We start from the raw sequence: 17654 nt of genomic DNA, 5'->3' as shown, positions 1-17654 counted from the left end.
CGGCAGAATTGATGCTTCCTGTCTTGCAGGCTGTTTACTGCAACACTGAGTAGATCTGAGGGGGGGGCCAGGGGCCACTGATACTAGTTTGACTCTTTTTTACCCTCAGGTGGTGCTTTAAAAAGAAAGGGCTGATGTAAAATATCTGTGGGACAGGCACAGTCATGCACAGCAGATTTTATGGAAAAGAGTGGAAGGTGTGATCTGTACAGGTAGTGACATGATCAGTGCTGGAGGGGGCAGGATGATGGCACCGGGTTCGATGTATGATAATCTGGGTCATGGCTGCGGTTTTAAGGCAGAGACATGAACCTAAAAGGTTTAACTATTTCAGTGAGACACTGGCTGTTTTTTTTTTGTTTGTTTTTTTTTTTATCTCTGACCTACAGTAAGATGAGTTTGATTGGCACAGTGATTTAGTAAAAAAGCTCAATTCATAGCAACACACATTAGCAGAGAGAAAGACAAGAAAACAACCAATCATGAAAAAAAGAACAAATCAGAACAAAGAAAAGTAAGGTGTCAGATTTAAATCAGGTTTTGCCCTAACAAGGAAACCATGGTCTTACTCCTTTTTGACAGATAAACATCGCCAGACATGTTATAGAGTGGAAAAATCAGGACTATCCCAGCAGCTGATAACGAAATCACTGACTCATCTCACGAAGAAATGACCGTAATCAATTCTATTCTGTTTATTTGTTGTTGGGATCTGGAGCTGTACCACCTTCCTCCAGCAGAGTGCGCCGTGGGTCTCCTGGAGCTGGAGTCTTCCAGCACACCTGAAACGCATCTACTCATCAAGAGACCTGCCCTTTATAACCAGCTGCCAGACCTTGCTTCGACACCGCAGTGTTGACCTAGTTTGGTTAGCGACCTGAGCCTAGAACCTGAAGAATCTTAGCTATCTCTTGATGAGATCTGATTCTAACTCTCCCTTGTTTTTGCCTCACAGGAAACCTGTCTCTAACCTGAAGCTCTGGATGAGCTTAACCTGCCGAGATTGCCCTCGTGAGCCAAACCTGAAGATTCTATGTGGATTCCCCTGCTGCTCTTTGTTAAGAGCTGGAAACTCTGATCAAGGTCTGCCATTAAAGTCAGAAGCTAGACGCTGCAGCTGCTCTTGGAACCCTGCTGAACAAACAGTCTCTGGACCCAACGGTTCCCTCTCTCTCTCAAAGAGAAGCCCAGACTCTATCAAGGTATACTCTTGAATTATCAAAGACTCATAACTCATAGCCTGCTTCCTAATCAAACTATCATCTCTGCAGACTTCAGTGAACCAGCCCGGACCAGTTCCTGATCCAGTTCATGATCTTTTGTTTTGTGCATAACTCAATAAACTCTGTTAAACTTTTACCAGCCTCCGTTGTGTTCTGCATGTGGGCTAAGAACCTAAGACCCATCGTGACATTTCTATTGTGCTAATTCATAACAAATGTTCATATTGTGACTGTTAATAGAGACAATTCTATCAGATCATTCACTCAGACTGGTTCAAGATTTTCTATCTAAGGAAAAACAGATGATTGCATGTAGTTATTGACTATGCAGGATTTAATCCTCCTAGATTAGCATTCAATTCAATTCAGTTTATTTATATAGCGCCACCACATGTCACCTCAAGGGTGGCAACTACTAAGCACTGAAAAACAGGCCCAACTCTATCATCTACTGAAAGTGTTGCATCTGATGGCTGCTGCCTCAAAGTACAAAAAAAATAAAGTTAGGGGTTGACTAAAAACTACTTAAGAAATTGAGAATAAAGATGGAATGAACCAGAAAGAGGAAAAGGGGTCCCTATGTCATCCAGCAGCCTAAGCTTATAGCAGCTTAACTGTAGAGATAGCTCAGGATAACCTATAAGCTTTATCAAAGAGGAAAGTTTTTAGGTCTACACTTAAAGGGAGACAGGGTGACTTCCTCATGGACTAAAGCACGTAACTTAAAGATCTGCCTCCCTTTCTACTTTTAGAATTTACAGGAACCACTAGTAAACCTGCAGATAGAGAGCAAAGTGCTCTGTTAGGAACATAAGGAATTATCAGATCCATGATATAAGACAGAGTTTGGTATTTAGGGCTTTATTAGTGAGAAGTAAAATCATTGAGGCAGTGAACAATTCATGAAACAAAGAATCATCAATAAAACACAAAGATTACAGGATCAGGAAGAGTAGCTGGAGCTGCACGAAATTAACCTTCAAATCCCATGAATTATAAAGATGTTTCCTCATGGATCATTGAGTACTCGTAAGAGTCATTTGGGGGACGTTCCAGGAAGATGAGTGTTTTACCAGCAAGAGAAGGTCAAACAAGATTCATCAGAATGATCTGAGTTTGTTAGCTACTTAAAACATCAGCCAAGAAAAATGAAACATGACCACTACCGAGGTGGATTCCCTGATGGCGTAATGTGCCATACTTTGTGTTAAGGTGGGCTGCTATTTATTTTAGTTATCCCATCATGTATGTTCGATCCCTATTCAGTTTATCTATATAGCACCAATTTACAACACATGTCATCTAAAGGCACTTTACAGAGACATTTCAACCAAATCATACGGTCAGATTGGTTCAAAGTGTCCTATGTAAGGAGAACCAGCTGATTACATCGACTCAATGAATCGAAAGCAATCCCTCAAAATAATCATGCTTGTGGCAACAGTGGAAAGGAAAATTCCCTTTTAACAGGAAGAACCTGGTTCCAGCAGAACCAGGCTCAGTGTGAGCGGCCATCTGATGAGGCTGACTGGGGTTCAAGGAGACAGAAGCAGAGATACAGAAACAAGCAGAGAGACTGACACGGGAGTGGATTTTCACTCCTGTCCCGTCCCACTCCAACAGAAAAAAATTGTGTCCCGTCCCGATCCCGGGCCAGAGTAGAAATCTAAATCCTGTCCTATCTCACTCCTGGTGAAATTACTCCCACTCCCATCCCGAATGACTCCTGCTCCTGCACCACTCCCATTCTTGTTGTTTTTGAGCCTGGGTGAAAAACTCAGAGCGGAAGCACTGTTGGTTTTTGGGTCGTGTAGTTTTTTTGACTCGCATTATAGTGTAGGCTTCAAGGTAAAATACTACAAAATGGCAGAGCCAGTACTGGTTTTTTTTTTCCCCTTTCTATTTTACTTTATTTTTAGGCATGATCCTAGTTTTTTTTAGTTACTATTGGTTTGCTTCCGCTCCCGTCTGCTCCCGTTAATGTTTAATCCTGTACCGTCCCAATCACGTGATCGTTACTAATACTGTAGACTCGAGACTCATCAGACCAGGCAACGTTTTTCCAATCTATTAATTCACTGAACTTCCATATGAATGTGTTTTTGCATCAGGTTTTTTCACCCACACTGTTTACATGTGACCGCTGCTGCACTGTTGAGCTGAATTCATGCCCCGCCCTCCAAGTATAGCAGAGAGTGTCTCCCAACCTGAAGACACTCACTAAGCAGCAATGAGCACTATGAGGGTGCCTGGGTGAATGCACTGCAGGAAAGTTTGTTCTAAAGAGAAGGAGCCGGTGAGCCAAAAATTTGAATATTTAGATTGAAATATTAAAATACTGAGAAAAATTTAAAAAAAGAGGACTTTTTTAAAATGTATTTGAGAAAGTAAATTCATACTAGGATGTAAAAATGTATCACTGAAAAATGCTTTGAAAATGTTTTTTGGGTTTAAATCTGTCATGATGGGTATCAGAGCTAGCCCAAGATGCAGAACACACACGGAGGCTGGATAAAAAGTTTAACAGAGTTTATTGTTTCACAAGCACATGAATATTGCACAGGAACTGGAACTGGTCATGGGCAGGTTCACTGGAGTCTGCAGAGATGATTGTTCAGTTAGCAAACGAACTGATGAGTTATGAGTCTTTGATATTTCAGATGAATACCTTGAAGAAGTCCGGGTTTCACTTTGAGAGAGAGAACTGTTGGGTCCAGAGACTATTTGTTCAGCAGAGTCCAATAGTTGCTTCAGCGTCTTGCTTCTGACTTTGAGGACAGACCTTGATCTGAGTTTCCAGCTCTTAGCCAAGAGCTGCAGGGGAATCCACAGAGGAGTCTTCAGGTTTGGCTCACGAGGGCAGTCAAGGCAGGTTAAGCTCATCCAGAGCTTCAGGTAGAGACAGGATTCCTGTGAGGCAAAAAACAAGGAAGAATTAGAATCTGATCTCATCAAGAGATAGCTAAGATTCTCAGGTTACTAGGCTCAGTTCGCTAACCAAACTAGGTCAACACTGCGGCGTCGAAGCAAGGTCTGGAAGCAGGTTATATAGGGCTGGACTTCTGATGAGGAGATGCGCCTCAGGTGTGTTGGAAGGTTCCAGCTCAGGAGGACCCACGGCGCACTCTGCTGGAGGAAGGTGGTACAGCTCCAGATCCCAACAAAATCTTATATTTTGTTTCAGGAACAATTTTGTTATTTTAAGGATGTTAATCATTGTTTCTCTGTGTTTATGTTTAAAGGTTTTTCACCTACAACTACTACTACTGCTACTGCTTCTATCAATGCTACTATTGTTGATTTAACTTTCAAATAAAAGAGAAAAAAGGAAAGAATAAACTTTGGTGTTCTGAGTGAAATCCTGTGAAATCTCTGGAAGCAAGATGCCTTTTCAAGTGGTGGAAACCTGCCGTTTAAATACCAAACAAAAAAGTGTGAACCACTTGACATGCACTTTATGGAATGAAAATATTCTGAAAGCTGAACAAAACGTTATTTCGTTTTGTATACACTCTGCACTAAAAAAAATGGAAATCTAATTAAGTCATTTTTTCTTAAACTAAGTGCATTTGTTCTTGAATTGAGGAGGTAAGTGAGATACTTTGCCAATGGAACAAGACAATTTACATTTAAAATAAGAAAAAGCAACAGCATGGTCTTATTTCAAGTGGATATTATCTAATAATCTTATTTTAAGAGTAAAAATACTCATTCCATTGGCAAATCATCCCATTTACCTACTAAAATGAAGGGTAAACATGCTTGATTTAATACATTTTTACTTATTTCTAGACCATTTTTGCAGTGTGTGTAAACAAGATGACAATAACATTTGTCCATGTCTAAGTTTTTCATTATAAAATGGTGTTAGACATTTAAAGGGCCATAAAAGTTTGTGTTCCCTCCATGAATCTTATTTACCTCCAATTCATGATGGATTTGTCATTTACAGTTTTGATCAAAAAATATGAATGTATTCATCAGGGAATGTAACTGCCTGCAGAAAAGCAGAAGTGCTGCAGGACTAATCATAATGTAGTCCTTAAAAAAAGACAGGAATACTCAAGAAAAAGAAAAGTGCTGAAGGGAGAGAAAGGGACACAAAGGAAAGGAAGAGGCGAGTGCAAAGAACAAAATGTTGGGAAATGAAGATAATACAAAGAGGACTCCATTCACTTCTGTCAATGATCGCTGTAGACATCCAAACATTCCTAGAGCTAGAAAGTGTCCCAAGGAAGAAATATGCTGTTTATTTAAGAGGAGTAAGACCTTGGACATATGTGGACGTTTGATTTCAGAAGTAAGGGGATGCAAGTATTTTTTTTAAATATATAACTAATTTTAGCGTGTTTGACCGTCCAATCACAGACCCGATTCAGTGGCGCATCAGATGTTTCTAAAGTATGTTTCTCAGGAGTGACTGCAGTGACAGCTAATCACACAAGAAAAGACGGAGGACCAGTCAGGTCCTTGTGGGTGCTTTAAACTCAGGGAAGCAGGCTTCAGTTTGAGCTGAGGTTTTCCACATGGTCCAAGTGCTCGACAAATGTCTATGTACTGTTATGTACATTGATTTTGGACATTAAAACTTGCAGGGCACCAAAACAGACATTTGAAAAAGTGGAGGGGACATGTCCCCCTTGACCCCCCCCCCCCCCCCCCCCCCCCATCCATGGACAAAATGACGTCCATGGATGTGGACATATTTCAGTTATTGCGATGATAACTTGGCACTGTCTTATTTTAAATTAATGAGGTTTAATGGTATGATGTCTGTCTTATTACACCCTGCCTTAGTTTTTTTTTTTTCAATCAACTGAATAAAAACAACATTGACCCTCTTTTGCATTATAATTACTACCACTGCTAAAATCAAATCGATCAATCAGCTTTATTCCATAAGCTTGTCCTGTTACTGTGTGATGTCCTGAGCTTCACCAATAGAGCAACAAGTCCTGCGTTAGATAAAATAAGATATCTAGAAGAAAAAATATATGACCTTACCATATTAAAATAGCACCAAATTCACAGACAGGTTGGACTGTTTAAAGTCCAGTCGTTTTTTTGTTATTTTCTTTTCTAGCATTTGTACGTAAGAGGATTAGGGTCACTGAAAAAAAAAAAAAAAAGTTAACTGATTTTTAAATTTAATTTCAGTTTAACATGGAAAAAAAAGTCAGAATTCTGACTTTTTTCTCAGAATTCTGACTTTTTTTGTTGTCAGAATTTAATCAGAATTCTGAGATTAAAGTCAGAATTCTGACTTTTTTCTCAGAATTCTGACTTTAATCTCAGAATTCAGACTTTTTTCTCAGAATTCTGGTTTAATCTCAGAATTCTGACTTTTTTCTCAGAATTCTGACTTTAATCTCAGAATTCTGACTTTTTTCTCAGAATTCTGGTTTAATCTCAGAATTCTGACTTTTTTCTCAGAATTCTGACTTTAATCTCAGAATTCAGACTTTTTTTTCTCAGAATTCTGGTTTAATCTCAGAATTCTGACTTTAATCTCAGAATTCTGACTAAATTCTGACAACAACAAAAAAGCCAGAATTCTGAGAAAAAAGTCAGAATTCTGAGATTAAAGTCAGAATTCTGACTTTTTTCCCATACTAAACTGAACTAAATTTAAAAATCAGTTAACTTTTTTTTTTTTTTCCACTGGCCCCAATCCTCTTCCGTACATTTCTGCTCCCAGGATGACTCGGAATCTTTATTAGTTGTATCATCTTATTGGTTAGAATGTCGCTCTCATCAGTGGGGCCCCGGGCCCTGCTGGCTGATAAATGCGCGCCCTGCGTGACTGCTTTGTTGATGTTTACATTGTATGGCGGCTGGGCTCAGTAGGGGGAGTCTCTGACTTTCACTACCAAGTTGCTGATTAAATCCCAGCTTTGATCTTCATTCATACGTCAGTGTCGCACTGAGCTTCAGCTCTGATTGGCTGAGCTGCTTGTCACCGCTGGGGAAAGAGGCGGGGCTCTCAGAGTGAAGTCGGAGCGCACAACATCTGTGCGCTTCTCAGCTTTGGCTTCATCTCTGCTGCTGCGCGCGACCTCGCTCCTCTCCATGGTGATGAGAAACAATAGTGCAGCTTAATATCCGGGAGTCACGGCGGAATGTCCGCGAACTCTCTGTGCACCACTATCTGAGCACATCTGGAGCGCGAGCGCTGTCCGCGGTGCTGAAGGCGGCGGAGCGTCCGGACAGGAGGAGACATGAGGTGGAAGGAGGGCTCCCTGATGCTGCTGCTGGTGGTCAGGTGAGAGCTGCTGGGTTTGACCTGAGCTTCAGGCTGGAGGTCCTGCTTTGGAAACTTGGCAATCAGCAGATCCTATGATTCAGATGCAGATGGCTGAAAACTGTGGTGGAATTCCTGGTCTCTTTAATTAGAAGATCTTTGATATTTTTCTGTAAAAGGTGAAACTTGTCGGATTTAGAGACATTTTTATGACCTTTCAAACAGAAAGTTTCCTGTTCCAGCTGTGAAGGATGAGATTCTGTATCTCTGATCCTGTTTGATCACCATGGTAACGTAGAAAATCAGCAAACCTGAAAGGATCAATCCATCTCTGATTCTAATGGAGAATTCTTAGTGAAAGAGAATTAATCTGTTTATCACTGATTCCAGAAAAAAACTCTCCAGGTTCCATTTTCTCCACTTCCTCTCTCGCTTCTGATCACTGCAGTATTTAAAAATCCTTTTATTCCTCACACCTCTTCTGTCCTACTACCTGCTGTTGTTTAATCAAGTCACTAGTGCACCGAAAGTTTAGCTCTTGTAAAGCTGAATTGATCTGAATTAATTGAAATGATTAAATCATATTTTGGATAATCTCTTCGACACTGAGGATCAAGACATTTTTTATCTTTCTGCATCAGAAGGAAACACAAACACTGATTCAAACAGGATCTAAATGTTGTTTTTAAAGACATGGTAAACTAAATATTTCTGTCCCCAGATATGTTGCTCTGATGCTCTGTCTTTTCTGAGGGCTTCCTTCTCTCCTCCCATGGATCAGATATGGAAGCTCCTGTTTAAAACTTGAGCTCCAGTTGCACTAAAGTCGCAAAAATAAAAGACTTCAGGCTTGACTTGGACTTGTTCTCTGAGACCTAGTGTCAAGGTTTTGGATCTGTTTAAGTTTTCTTTTTGTGTTTTTTAGATTCACTTTGATCCATGTTTTGTTTTTCTTTGTTTTCTAGTTTTATTGGTTTAATTCCTATTTTGTGGTGTTTTTCTGGATGTATTTGAGTTCTTTGGTAGTCCTTGTTTGAGCTACAAATTGCAGCTCCTTCATGCTTCACTGATTGCTAATAACATCTGTTTGAGGCTACACTCACGAGAAGACAAAACGCTCATATTTATAAAAATAATATAATGTTTGACATTAATTTTGAGTCGGTCAGTTATGTGGCCTTAAAGCTGTTAGAAGAAAACAATAATTTTGAAGAAAAACGTCCAAGTCTCAAATATTGGTTTGGCATTTGTTTTGGGTCAGTGGATTATAAGACATGAAAGTTTTTTTTTTTTTTTTTTTTTTTTCATCCAGAGTGTTTGATTTAGATATTTACTTATGGTTCTCTCCTAAAAAACGGTATGTTAGAGGAGAGAGCAGCCACACACAACCTCTGAGAGCATCAACTCAAACTGCTGTGGCTCAAAAGGGGCTCATCCACAGAACCCCTCTCTATTTCCCCTGTTCCTCTGCTTCTGCAGAAGATGGTGGAGAGAAAACCTCTGCCTCCAGAGAGCAACATAAGTTGCACATTGAGAGGATACAGAGTAAAGGGGAGAGATAATCCCTGCTTCTCCCCAGAGTTAGCAGATTTTATTCGCTCATAAGCTAAGGAAAGGAAGTCAAACAGCCACACCGACTTTATTGCGACAATTAATTTGATAATATACGTAAATAAAGACTCCTTTGCCATTAAAAAATCTAAATAAGATTTTTTTTTTTTTTTTGCTGATGACTACTGAGAAAACAAAAGTCTCACCATCAGTAAAAGCTCTTAGACTCTTCCCACCCTTGAAAAGACCCAGTTCTTCTTGAAAGGAACAAGCTCATCGTAGAAAAGAGTCAAGAGGCACGCTCGACACCATCCACATTTGAGTGTGTGTCCAGTTTCAAGTTTCTGGGGATCCAGAGGTCCACCTCGCTGGACCAAACCATAGTGCCAGCATGGTTTAAATCTGCCACCATCATTCAAGCCCCAAAGAAGACTCAGGTCAGCTTATTTAATGATTCACTTTGAGGCAGCGATGCAGTGTAGCATTGTCTGCATTTACACCAGTCAATTTTAATACCATAAAAACAGCTCGGCTAATTTTAGCCTTCCTATGTTTATTCTGTAGGTTCCAGTCCAGTCAGACCTAACCGTGTCCACTGCATCATGCATTAAAGGGGAATGTTTTTTACTTTGGGCTTTTGATTTTACGTTATTACATCATGTTCATGTTTTGGAGCCGTTCTGTAGATATTCGGTTTTGTTATATCCAAGTCCAACGTCTTCCTTTAGGCAATGAGTTGAAGGCACAAACTAAACTGTTCATAATTTATTCTTTATGGTACGCCAGCATTCATAACATGTAGGCGAATAACTGTCCCCTAGACATTCACGGTTATATTTTTTATATTTAACTTTTTTTAAAACAAAGCGGAGCGTGTATGACGTCATCCGCGCGCCGGACTGGAGTTGTGACAGGCAGCCGGGGCCACTGGCGGCTACGCTCTACCCCTCATATTAATTCGGCAAGTAATCTGAATAGTTCAATTCCATTTCAAGAGCGAGATCATCAGCGGTAGTAGCACTAGACATCTTCCAGGCATGTGAGTAAAACCAGCAGCAGTTAAGCGGACAGGATGAATGAACGGTAGCCGGCGCGCGCATGGATGTGGTCATCAGCAAAAGCTCATACTGCATACCATTTTATGCAGATGGAACAGTTATTTAAATGGCTCCACTCCTTTTCAAACCATTCTGTCATATTGATGCATTTTTTTGTGTTTTCTCTATAGATATTAGGGCAGAGGTCTTCAACAGGGGGTCTGTGACCCCTAGGGGGTCCGCGGAGATACTGCATGGGGGTCACAAAACTTTTGGTTGATTCATTTTTTTTTTAAATATTCCCTCCTGAATTGAAATGTCTTTAAATCCACATTAACATGAATTCAACAGACTGTAGTAAACAGATAAATGGAGGCAAAAGATGTATTTCAGTCATCAATGCACACATTCAGCGACACACAGGAGCTCTTTCAAGCTGGGCACCGTTTCATTCACAACACCTGTCCCATCAACCAGGAATCAGAAATACTTTAATAATCCCAGGGAGAAATTACTTTCCTTACATTACTCCATCTGTAATAGAGTGACTATAGGACCAGGTTGATATAACACAATTTCATACAATATATATAATTAGGGGGTCCCCGCTCCATCTTGTCATCAGTTTGGGGGTCCTTGGCCTGGAAAACGTTGAAGACCCCTGTATTAGGGCATTTGAATGATGACCTCGCTTTTATACCCCAGGTGGAAAATCTTGTAAAAAGACTCAAATAAAAGCTTCCCTTTTATTTTCCAAACACTTTTATAGGCTGTTAAAATGAAGTTTTACTATAATTAATACATTAAAATAAATAAATAAATAAATAGAAAAGTTTCCAGAACTCAAAATTTTGAAATAACATACTTCCACAATATTTAATGTTTAGGACTTCCGCTTAATCATATTAGCTTAGCTTTTAAGTTTGCCATTCAATCCTTTCTTATTGTAACTTAATTTGCTGATTTTTTTCCAGATAATGTAAAAGTATTGGCAACTTAGAAAATGTAAGAAATAAACAACAAACCCTAAAAATCTTACTGAAGAATCGTAGAGCTCATTAGTGGGGAAATTAGTCCTCTGTATTTTTATTGAACCCTTGCTTATCCAAGGACAGACTGACCTTAACCTTTGTGGTCACTCCAAGACACAATGGCTCTGCTCTCTAACCTCTGGGCCACTCCATGTCAGTCCCAAACCCTCTCAGTAACCTCACTATTAGTTGCAGTAACTATAAACTTTACTGTCATTGTACAGAATGTAGGGGTGGAACGGTTCACAAAATCCACGATTCGGTTCGGTTTACGGTTTCGTGGTCATGGTTTTCGGTTTGGTTCGGTATATGATGATTGTTACACCGAAAAATAAAAAAATTTATAGAAATTATAAAATGAAAAATAAAAATTAATGAAATTAATGAAAAAAATCCAAAAAAATTAATGAATTGTAATTATTTTTAATGATCCGCGGAAACTCTGGATCATTTCCGCATGTTTTGCTGCTTTGAATTTAATCATCTGGCGCATGCTCTCTACGATCTCCAAGGAACTCAGAGCGGAGCGGACGGGAGCCACAGCGGAGCTGTAGGCTTTGCTTTGTGCAGGCGGTCTGGAGCGCAGCGGGGCGGGGCGGAGCGCTGATGGAGTATGTGAGATTTCAGGGTTAGCATGACATGTTGGTCATGTTGCTGTTAGCATAAGCAAAGCGTGTTGCACAATGCTTGCACACTGTTGCACTTTTATCCAGAACTTTCTTTCCGCAGTCATCGTAGGTCACTCTAAATGCAAAGTGGTCCCATACAGCAGACCTATAAAGTGCTGCTGGCGCGTCTTCCAACTCCTTTTCTTTCCCACTCGCCATACCCACACAATTCTCCACAACAACTGATTTTTTTCTGCTACACCCGGCTACGCTGCTTCGCTTCTTCTTCTTGTTTACTACTGGTGGTTGGCTTTGGTCGCAGTACCGCCACCTTCTGCTCTGGAGTGTAAACGCTTCGCCTATGAGAAAAAGGAGCAGCGCATGAACCGAACGCAACACACGCGAGCCGAACCTAGACAGTCGAACCGAACGGTTCGGACGGTTTTCATAAACCGTTCCATCCCTAACAGAATGTATTTTGCTATTTTGGTAAGTTACTTGAACTAACTAAACTTTAAGGTATAAGTACTGACTACTCATTCAATAATTTTAAAGATTATAATAACCTTGGTATTTTAATCTGACTTAAATCATTGTCCCTGTATTTAACACTTAGTTTTTCAGGTTTTTGGTTTTAAAAATAGTTTGTAGACCAAATAGGATTTTTTTTTTTCTACAGTGATGACGGTACAACATGGATGTCCGCTGGACTATGCAGAGCTTTTATATCTGCTTGGTTCTTCACAATGTCTTAGGATGCTCGACTCTGCTCCTGTCTCCATCTCTCTTCTCTGAGGTTCAAACTGCAAAATGTCACTACATCATTAAGATTTATAATCATGGGCCAGAGTGTCTGGCTGGGCTAAATAAAGGAATTCCCATTGGTTAGCTTGTACTGATTCATCTGTGCTTCAGTTGCAATGAGAATTGTCGACTCCTACCCTCTTTGCTCATCCTTTTCGCTGCTCCGGTCGCTTTATGATCTGAATTTGACAAGAAGGCTTCAGTCCATTCAGCTTCCTCCTCCTGGAAATTGCCTTAAAAAACATTGAAAATGATATGTGATCGTCTCATTGGGATGTTTTAACTCTGAACTAAAAGTTTTTAGGTAGATTCAATAACATAAACCTGTTCTATTTTAGTTTGTTGTTATCTTTTATGCATTTTTTGTGCGTTTTAGTTGCTTCCTTTGGACCACATCTGACTTAAAAATGCATTATTTAATCTGAATGGGATTATATCTTGGTTTAATATAAATTAGATTGGAAAATAGAAATATATAGTTTTACAACTTAGTGATGCAGAGCTAGACTTATGTGATATGGACACATGTAGCTGAATGGAGAGAATCTATTTTTTTCCCTTAAACCCCTGAATTACCTAAAAAACAACTGATTCAGCTCATTCGGTCATGAATAAATTCCTACTGCCCTTACCGTCAACCTGCATAAAAGGGTTTATTTTTAGACTCAAATAGGAAAAGACTTCTTTGTACCAAAAAGTTTGGATGAGTTCTGTCTGAAAGATCTGCCAAAAGCTTCAGTTAATCTGCTTATAGGGTCATGGTTGGATTCAGAGATAAAATCTAACAGGATTAAAGTCTAGCTCATGACAGAGCTTTGACTGGACACAAAACCATGTTGTTTTACTCCATGACAAAAGAAATCTTTCCTTTTGTTTTTGTTTGTCTCCTAACAAACGCTGCAACACAAGAGGGAAAAAAAACATATATATATATATTTATTTATTTTTTTTAATCTTTTTGTTTACTTAACGCTATAGTGGACGGTGTTCTTTTTCCAGGTGGATCATAAAACTAATTGTCAATCATTCTGGTGATATGTTTACGTAAGACCGTCCTACATGCTTGTCACCATTTTCACTTGATGAGTCTAAAATTGTAGAAAAATTGCAAATCTTCTTTGGAAAGTAAGTTTGCATGAGCGATGCAAAAAGTAACTTTTTAACAGAGCGTGCACGAGCAGAAATGGGCTCCTGCATGCTCTCACATGTTTAAAAAGCTTCCCTCTCGGGAGCGGGTACGGGGCTGTCAATATGCTTTTTTTTTAAGTGTAGAGGGCGGGTCTTTTCAAAAATTCACAAAGATCCGCCATAATACCTTTAAAACTCTCCAAAAGAGAACTGGGGGCATGGTGTCTTTGATTCCTATAAAAACATGTTCCTTATTAACGCTCTGGCTACCCCCCCATCTCCCAGCTCCATAAAGTGTTGCTGTGAGCTTCCATCAGCTGTCCTCCAGCTTTTAGTCTCAGTCCTTCTGGGATAAATATCCAGAGCTCTTCGGGCTAAAAGTTGTTTTGAAGGCCTTCCTGCTGAGAACGACCCCCTGGAACATGGACAAACCCAAGAACGATCTCTGCCTCTGGGGAACAGAGACAGAGATCCCTTTTTTCTTTTTTACTTCATTTGGAAATCATGGTCAGATCTGCTCGGACCCTATGCAGGCCAGTGAATTACACTATATGACTGGCTGAACATTGCCATGATGACGTAAAACATTGTGGTTGGCCAGGACAACGAGAATGACATAATTCATCATCTGTGTGCCGAGTCGGATGCATATGTCTCTAATGACTGAAGAAATTTTACCTGATGGTAACAAAAATTATGCATTATTGTAGACATTAACATCATAAACAGTACATTGCATTCATCTAGATGCAACACAAGTTGTTGTTAAATCTATTCGAATCATATTTTTTTTTTTCCATATTAGGCCAACAATGAGGGGGAGTGTTGGCCTGGTGGTTAGAGCAGTGCGCTTGTGCTCTGAGATGGTTGCAAGGACCTGGCTCGCTCCCCACAGCCTGAACTCAGGGTCTTCGAGCAAGACCCTTAACCCCACACTGCTCCCTGGGCGCCGCAAAATGGCAGCCCACTGCTCTCCAATGGGACGGGTTAAATGCAGAGGTAAATTTCTCCAGTGTGAGATCAATAAAGTTCAATTATTATATTATATATTAAAATACCTTACCGATAGACTTAGACAAACTTAACTTAGAGAAACAAAAGCTTGAGGTGGTTTCTGTCATGATGGGTATTAGGTTACTAGCCCACATGCAGAACACACTCTGAGACAGGGGAAAAAGTTCAAAGGTTTATTGTAAAACACACAGGTTTGAACACTGACAGGGGCCTGTTTCAGAAAGGAGGTTAAGTGAAAACTCTGAGTTTGTTAACGCTGAAATGAGGGAAACTCTGGGTTTTCTGTTTCAGAAAGGGAGGTAAGTTAAACCTGAGAAAGCAGAGTAAGTCAAGCCCGTTTCTGAAAGAGAGGTAACTTATACTCAGAGTCAGTTACCATGGGAATTTACTCTGTGAACCTAACCTGGTCGGGAGCAGGTTTTCTTCAGAAAATCCAGAGTTTATTTTGGTCTCCTCCCCTTTTTTAAAGAGGAAGTGGTGTTTAAACACCTCATTGATTCTTTGGGGACATACAGTATTCATTGCACACATTTCAGTCATGTAGAGCGCATCAAAGGGAATGAAATGGCATGTCCTTTTATGGATGATCCTGTTTGTAAAGCCAGGTAGCTACTCTACTCCCATGATGTGCTCAAGGCTTACCTGCTTGAAGTATGTTTTTATATTTCATTTTCAGCTGCTGCCATGTTCTTTTGATGCCTGCAGGATTGCACCTATCCATGAAAACTAAATTAGGTTTAATAAAATACTGTTCTTCCAGTTTCACCTCTGATATTATAACAGTTGGGTAAGTTACTCTAAAATAGTTCTTAATTACTAACTACAAATTTTATCTTCAACAAGTCTAATTAGATTAATGTAATAATTACTGTCTCTAGAAAGTATTGGTCTACTTACTAATTTGTTTTACTTACTTATTAATTACTTTCTAAATCCCAAATCAACCTCAACAACTTGAACAATACAAGGAGAGACAAGAAACTGCACTTCTAATGCTTTCAAATAAACAATATTCAATTGCATGAATTAATCTTAAATTGACCAAAGTGTGTAACTAGAGGGAGAAAGTTCAAATCAAAATATGCCTTTTAAAAATTTGATATTAAATCGTTATTTTTTATAGTCTTCTATAAAAAATAACCATTGATAATAGCTCCATTGATAATAGCTTTTTAATAGTTGTGGTGCACGCGCTTAACTCAGAGTCAGTCAATTGAGAGTTGATTGAACTAACTCATTTCAGCTGTTCTGAAATCCAAAACTCAGAGTTTCCAATCTCAGGATAAGTCAACTCAGAGTTCAAGTTTTAACTCAGAGTTGGTTGAACTTCATTATTGAAACAGGCCCCAGGACTGGTCACGACAGATTTTCACTGCAGAGGGGGACAGAATGGTTAGCAGAAGTCCTGGTAATCTTGCTGGTTGAGTGAGCGCAGGTTTGTACCTGTTCTGAGGTTTGAGCAGAGCAACAGAGGGGGAAACCTGGAGGGTCCAGAGGCTGACGGCAGGCTGAGGGCTAACAGGTGTGATTCTCCAGGGTTCTTCCTTGATCAGACAGACTGGTTTCAGACAGAGAAACTCTTCCAGAGTTTCTGATTTCAGACAGGTTCTTCCTAGAAGCAGAGAGGACAAGAACAGGTTAGGTTCAGATAATCAGGGAGTCTTGATTCAGGCAGGCAGATTGGCTCAGACTTGCTAACCATAACTGGCAAAACACTCTGGCACCGGAGTGTTGTCCACAGCCCACTTAAAGGTGGGGTATGTGATGTTTTCTGGAGCATGTTTTTACCATACTGATTGAAAACCTCCTCACGAGCCCATTGCGCCAACTGAGATAGAATGTTTGGAAAAAAAACGAAATCTTTTAGTCCAGTGTAGAGGGCGTAGTCAGAGGAAAACGATAACCAATAGAAGTAACTATCATCCCTACTTCTACTGGTTGCTGGCACGCCCATCAACCGTCAGCTCTGAACTCTCCCCACCCCTCCCCCCTGCGCGTTCACAGACTCGTGACCCCCCCCCCACCCCCCCCCCCCCCCCAAGTGCCGGCGCAGGAGTCATTTCAGGTAACTCCACCCTACCGTGAACTTCAAATGCTACTAGAGAGCTAGCTACCTAGCTATCAAGCCCAACTCCACAGATTTATCTCACACAGCCAGAGAGAATATTGACTATGGCAGAAAAGACGACAACAACGGGTTCGAAAAGAAAAGGCAAAACTGTGCTTGAAAAAGCAACAGCTAGGATAAAAGCAACAGAAGAACGAAACAGGACGAGAGTGGTAATCGGTACAGCTTTCCAACGTTGGCGTCAACTGAAAGAAGACAGGGGACTACAGACTGATGCTAAGGTGGCCTTGTTTCTACTCGATAGGTAAGACAACGTTATGTTTTCTTATATGTTGAGATAATACTTGGTTACTTCTTATTTACCACATTAGTGAGAAAGTCAAAGATGTCGACTACATGCAATGTCCCAGCATGTTTCTCTAGCTTACTAGCTCCGTCTGAAATATTGATTGCTATCATGGCACTATAAAGTATTATCCTCCTTGACGCTGCATTCCTGTCCAATCCATGCTTATAAACATTTTGTAAGATACGCGAGGTCTCGGCCTGTTTCGTTCTCGTTCTCGGGAACATCCGAACATTCTCGACTGACAGCAGGCGCGTTCATGTAATTTGGAGGCGTGGTTTCGTGGGGTGGGCTGAAGGTGTGTATTTTCAAAAATGTAGCTGGCAGGAACCGTTTATCCAGGATCATATACCCCACCTTTAAGTACTGGTCCCCTGATGAGCAGATGAGAAGCAGCTGGTGAAGTCAGCTCCAGCTTCAGGAGATCCAGTACGCCCTCTGGTGGAGGAAGGTAGACAGCACCCCAGATCCCAACAGCAGCACAAACCATCAGGAAGGGATCCTCGGCGCCCTCTGGTGGGCAAGCCTCTGGATCCCAACAGTTTCTTGAAGGTTTAATTAACCAAAAGTTTAACAGAAGCAAAAATCCAAAACATAAATCCC

At 40.3% G+C, this 17654-nt stretch overlaps 1 protein-coding gene across 2 annotated transcripts in view; it reads left to right on the top strand.

Moving 5' to 3' along the window:
- Positions 1-7224: 7224 nt before the first annotated feature.
- glra3 (glycine receptor, alpha 3) overlaps positions 7225-17654 on the top strand; it is a 94366-nt gene continuing 83936 nt past the window's right edge. For both annotated transcript variants that reach the window (XM_038288274.1, XM_038288273.1), the window contains exon 1: positions 7225-7485. In XM_038288274.1, coding sequence (XP_038144202.1) covers positions 7442-7485 — 44 coding nt within the window. In that variant the 5' untranslated portion in view covers positions 7225-7441. The remainder of the gene's footprint in view (positions 7486-17654) is intronic.

The sequence above is a fragment of the Cyprinodon tularosa genome, unplaced genomic scaffold, assembly GCF_016077235.1.
Source record: "Cyprinodon tularosa strain WSP-4 unplaced genomic scaffold, ASM1607723v1 ctg25, whole genome shotgun sequence".
In the NCBI taxonomy this organism is placed as follows: domain Eukaryota; kingdom Metazoa; phylum Chordata; class Actinopteri; order Cyprinodontiformes; family Cyprinodontidae; genus Cyprinodon; species Cyprinodon tularosa.
Note: the sequence above shows the minus strand (reverse complement) of the source record. Positions and strands in the feature narration are given on the sequence as shown.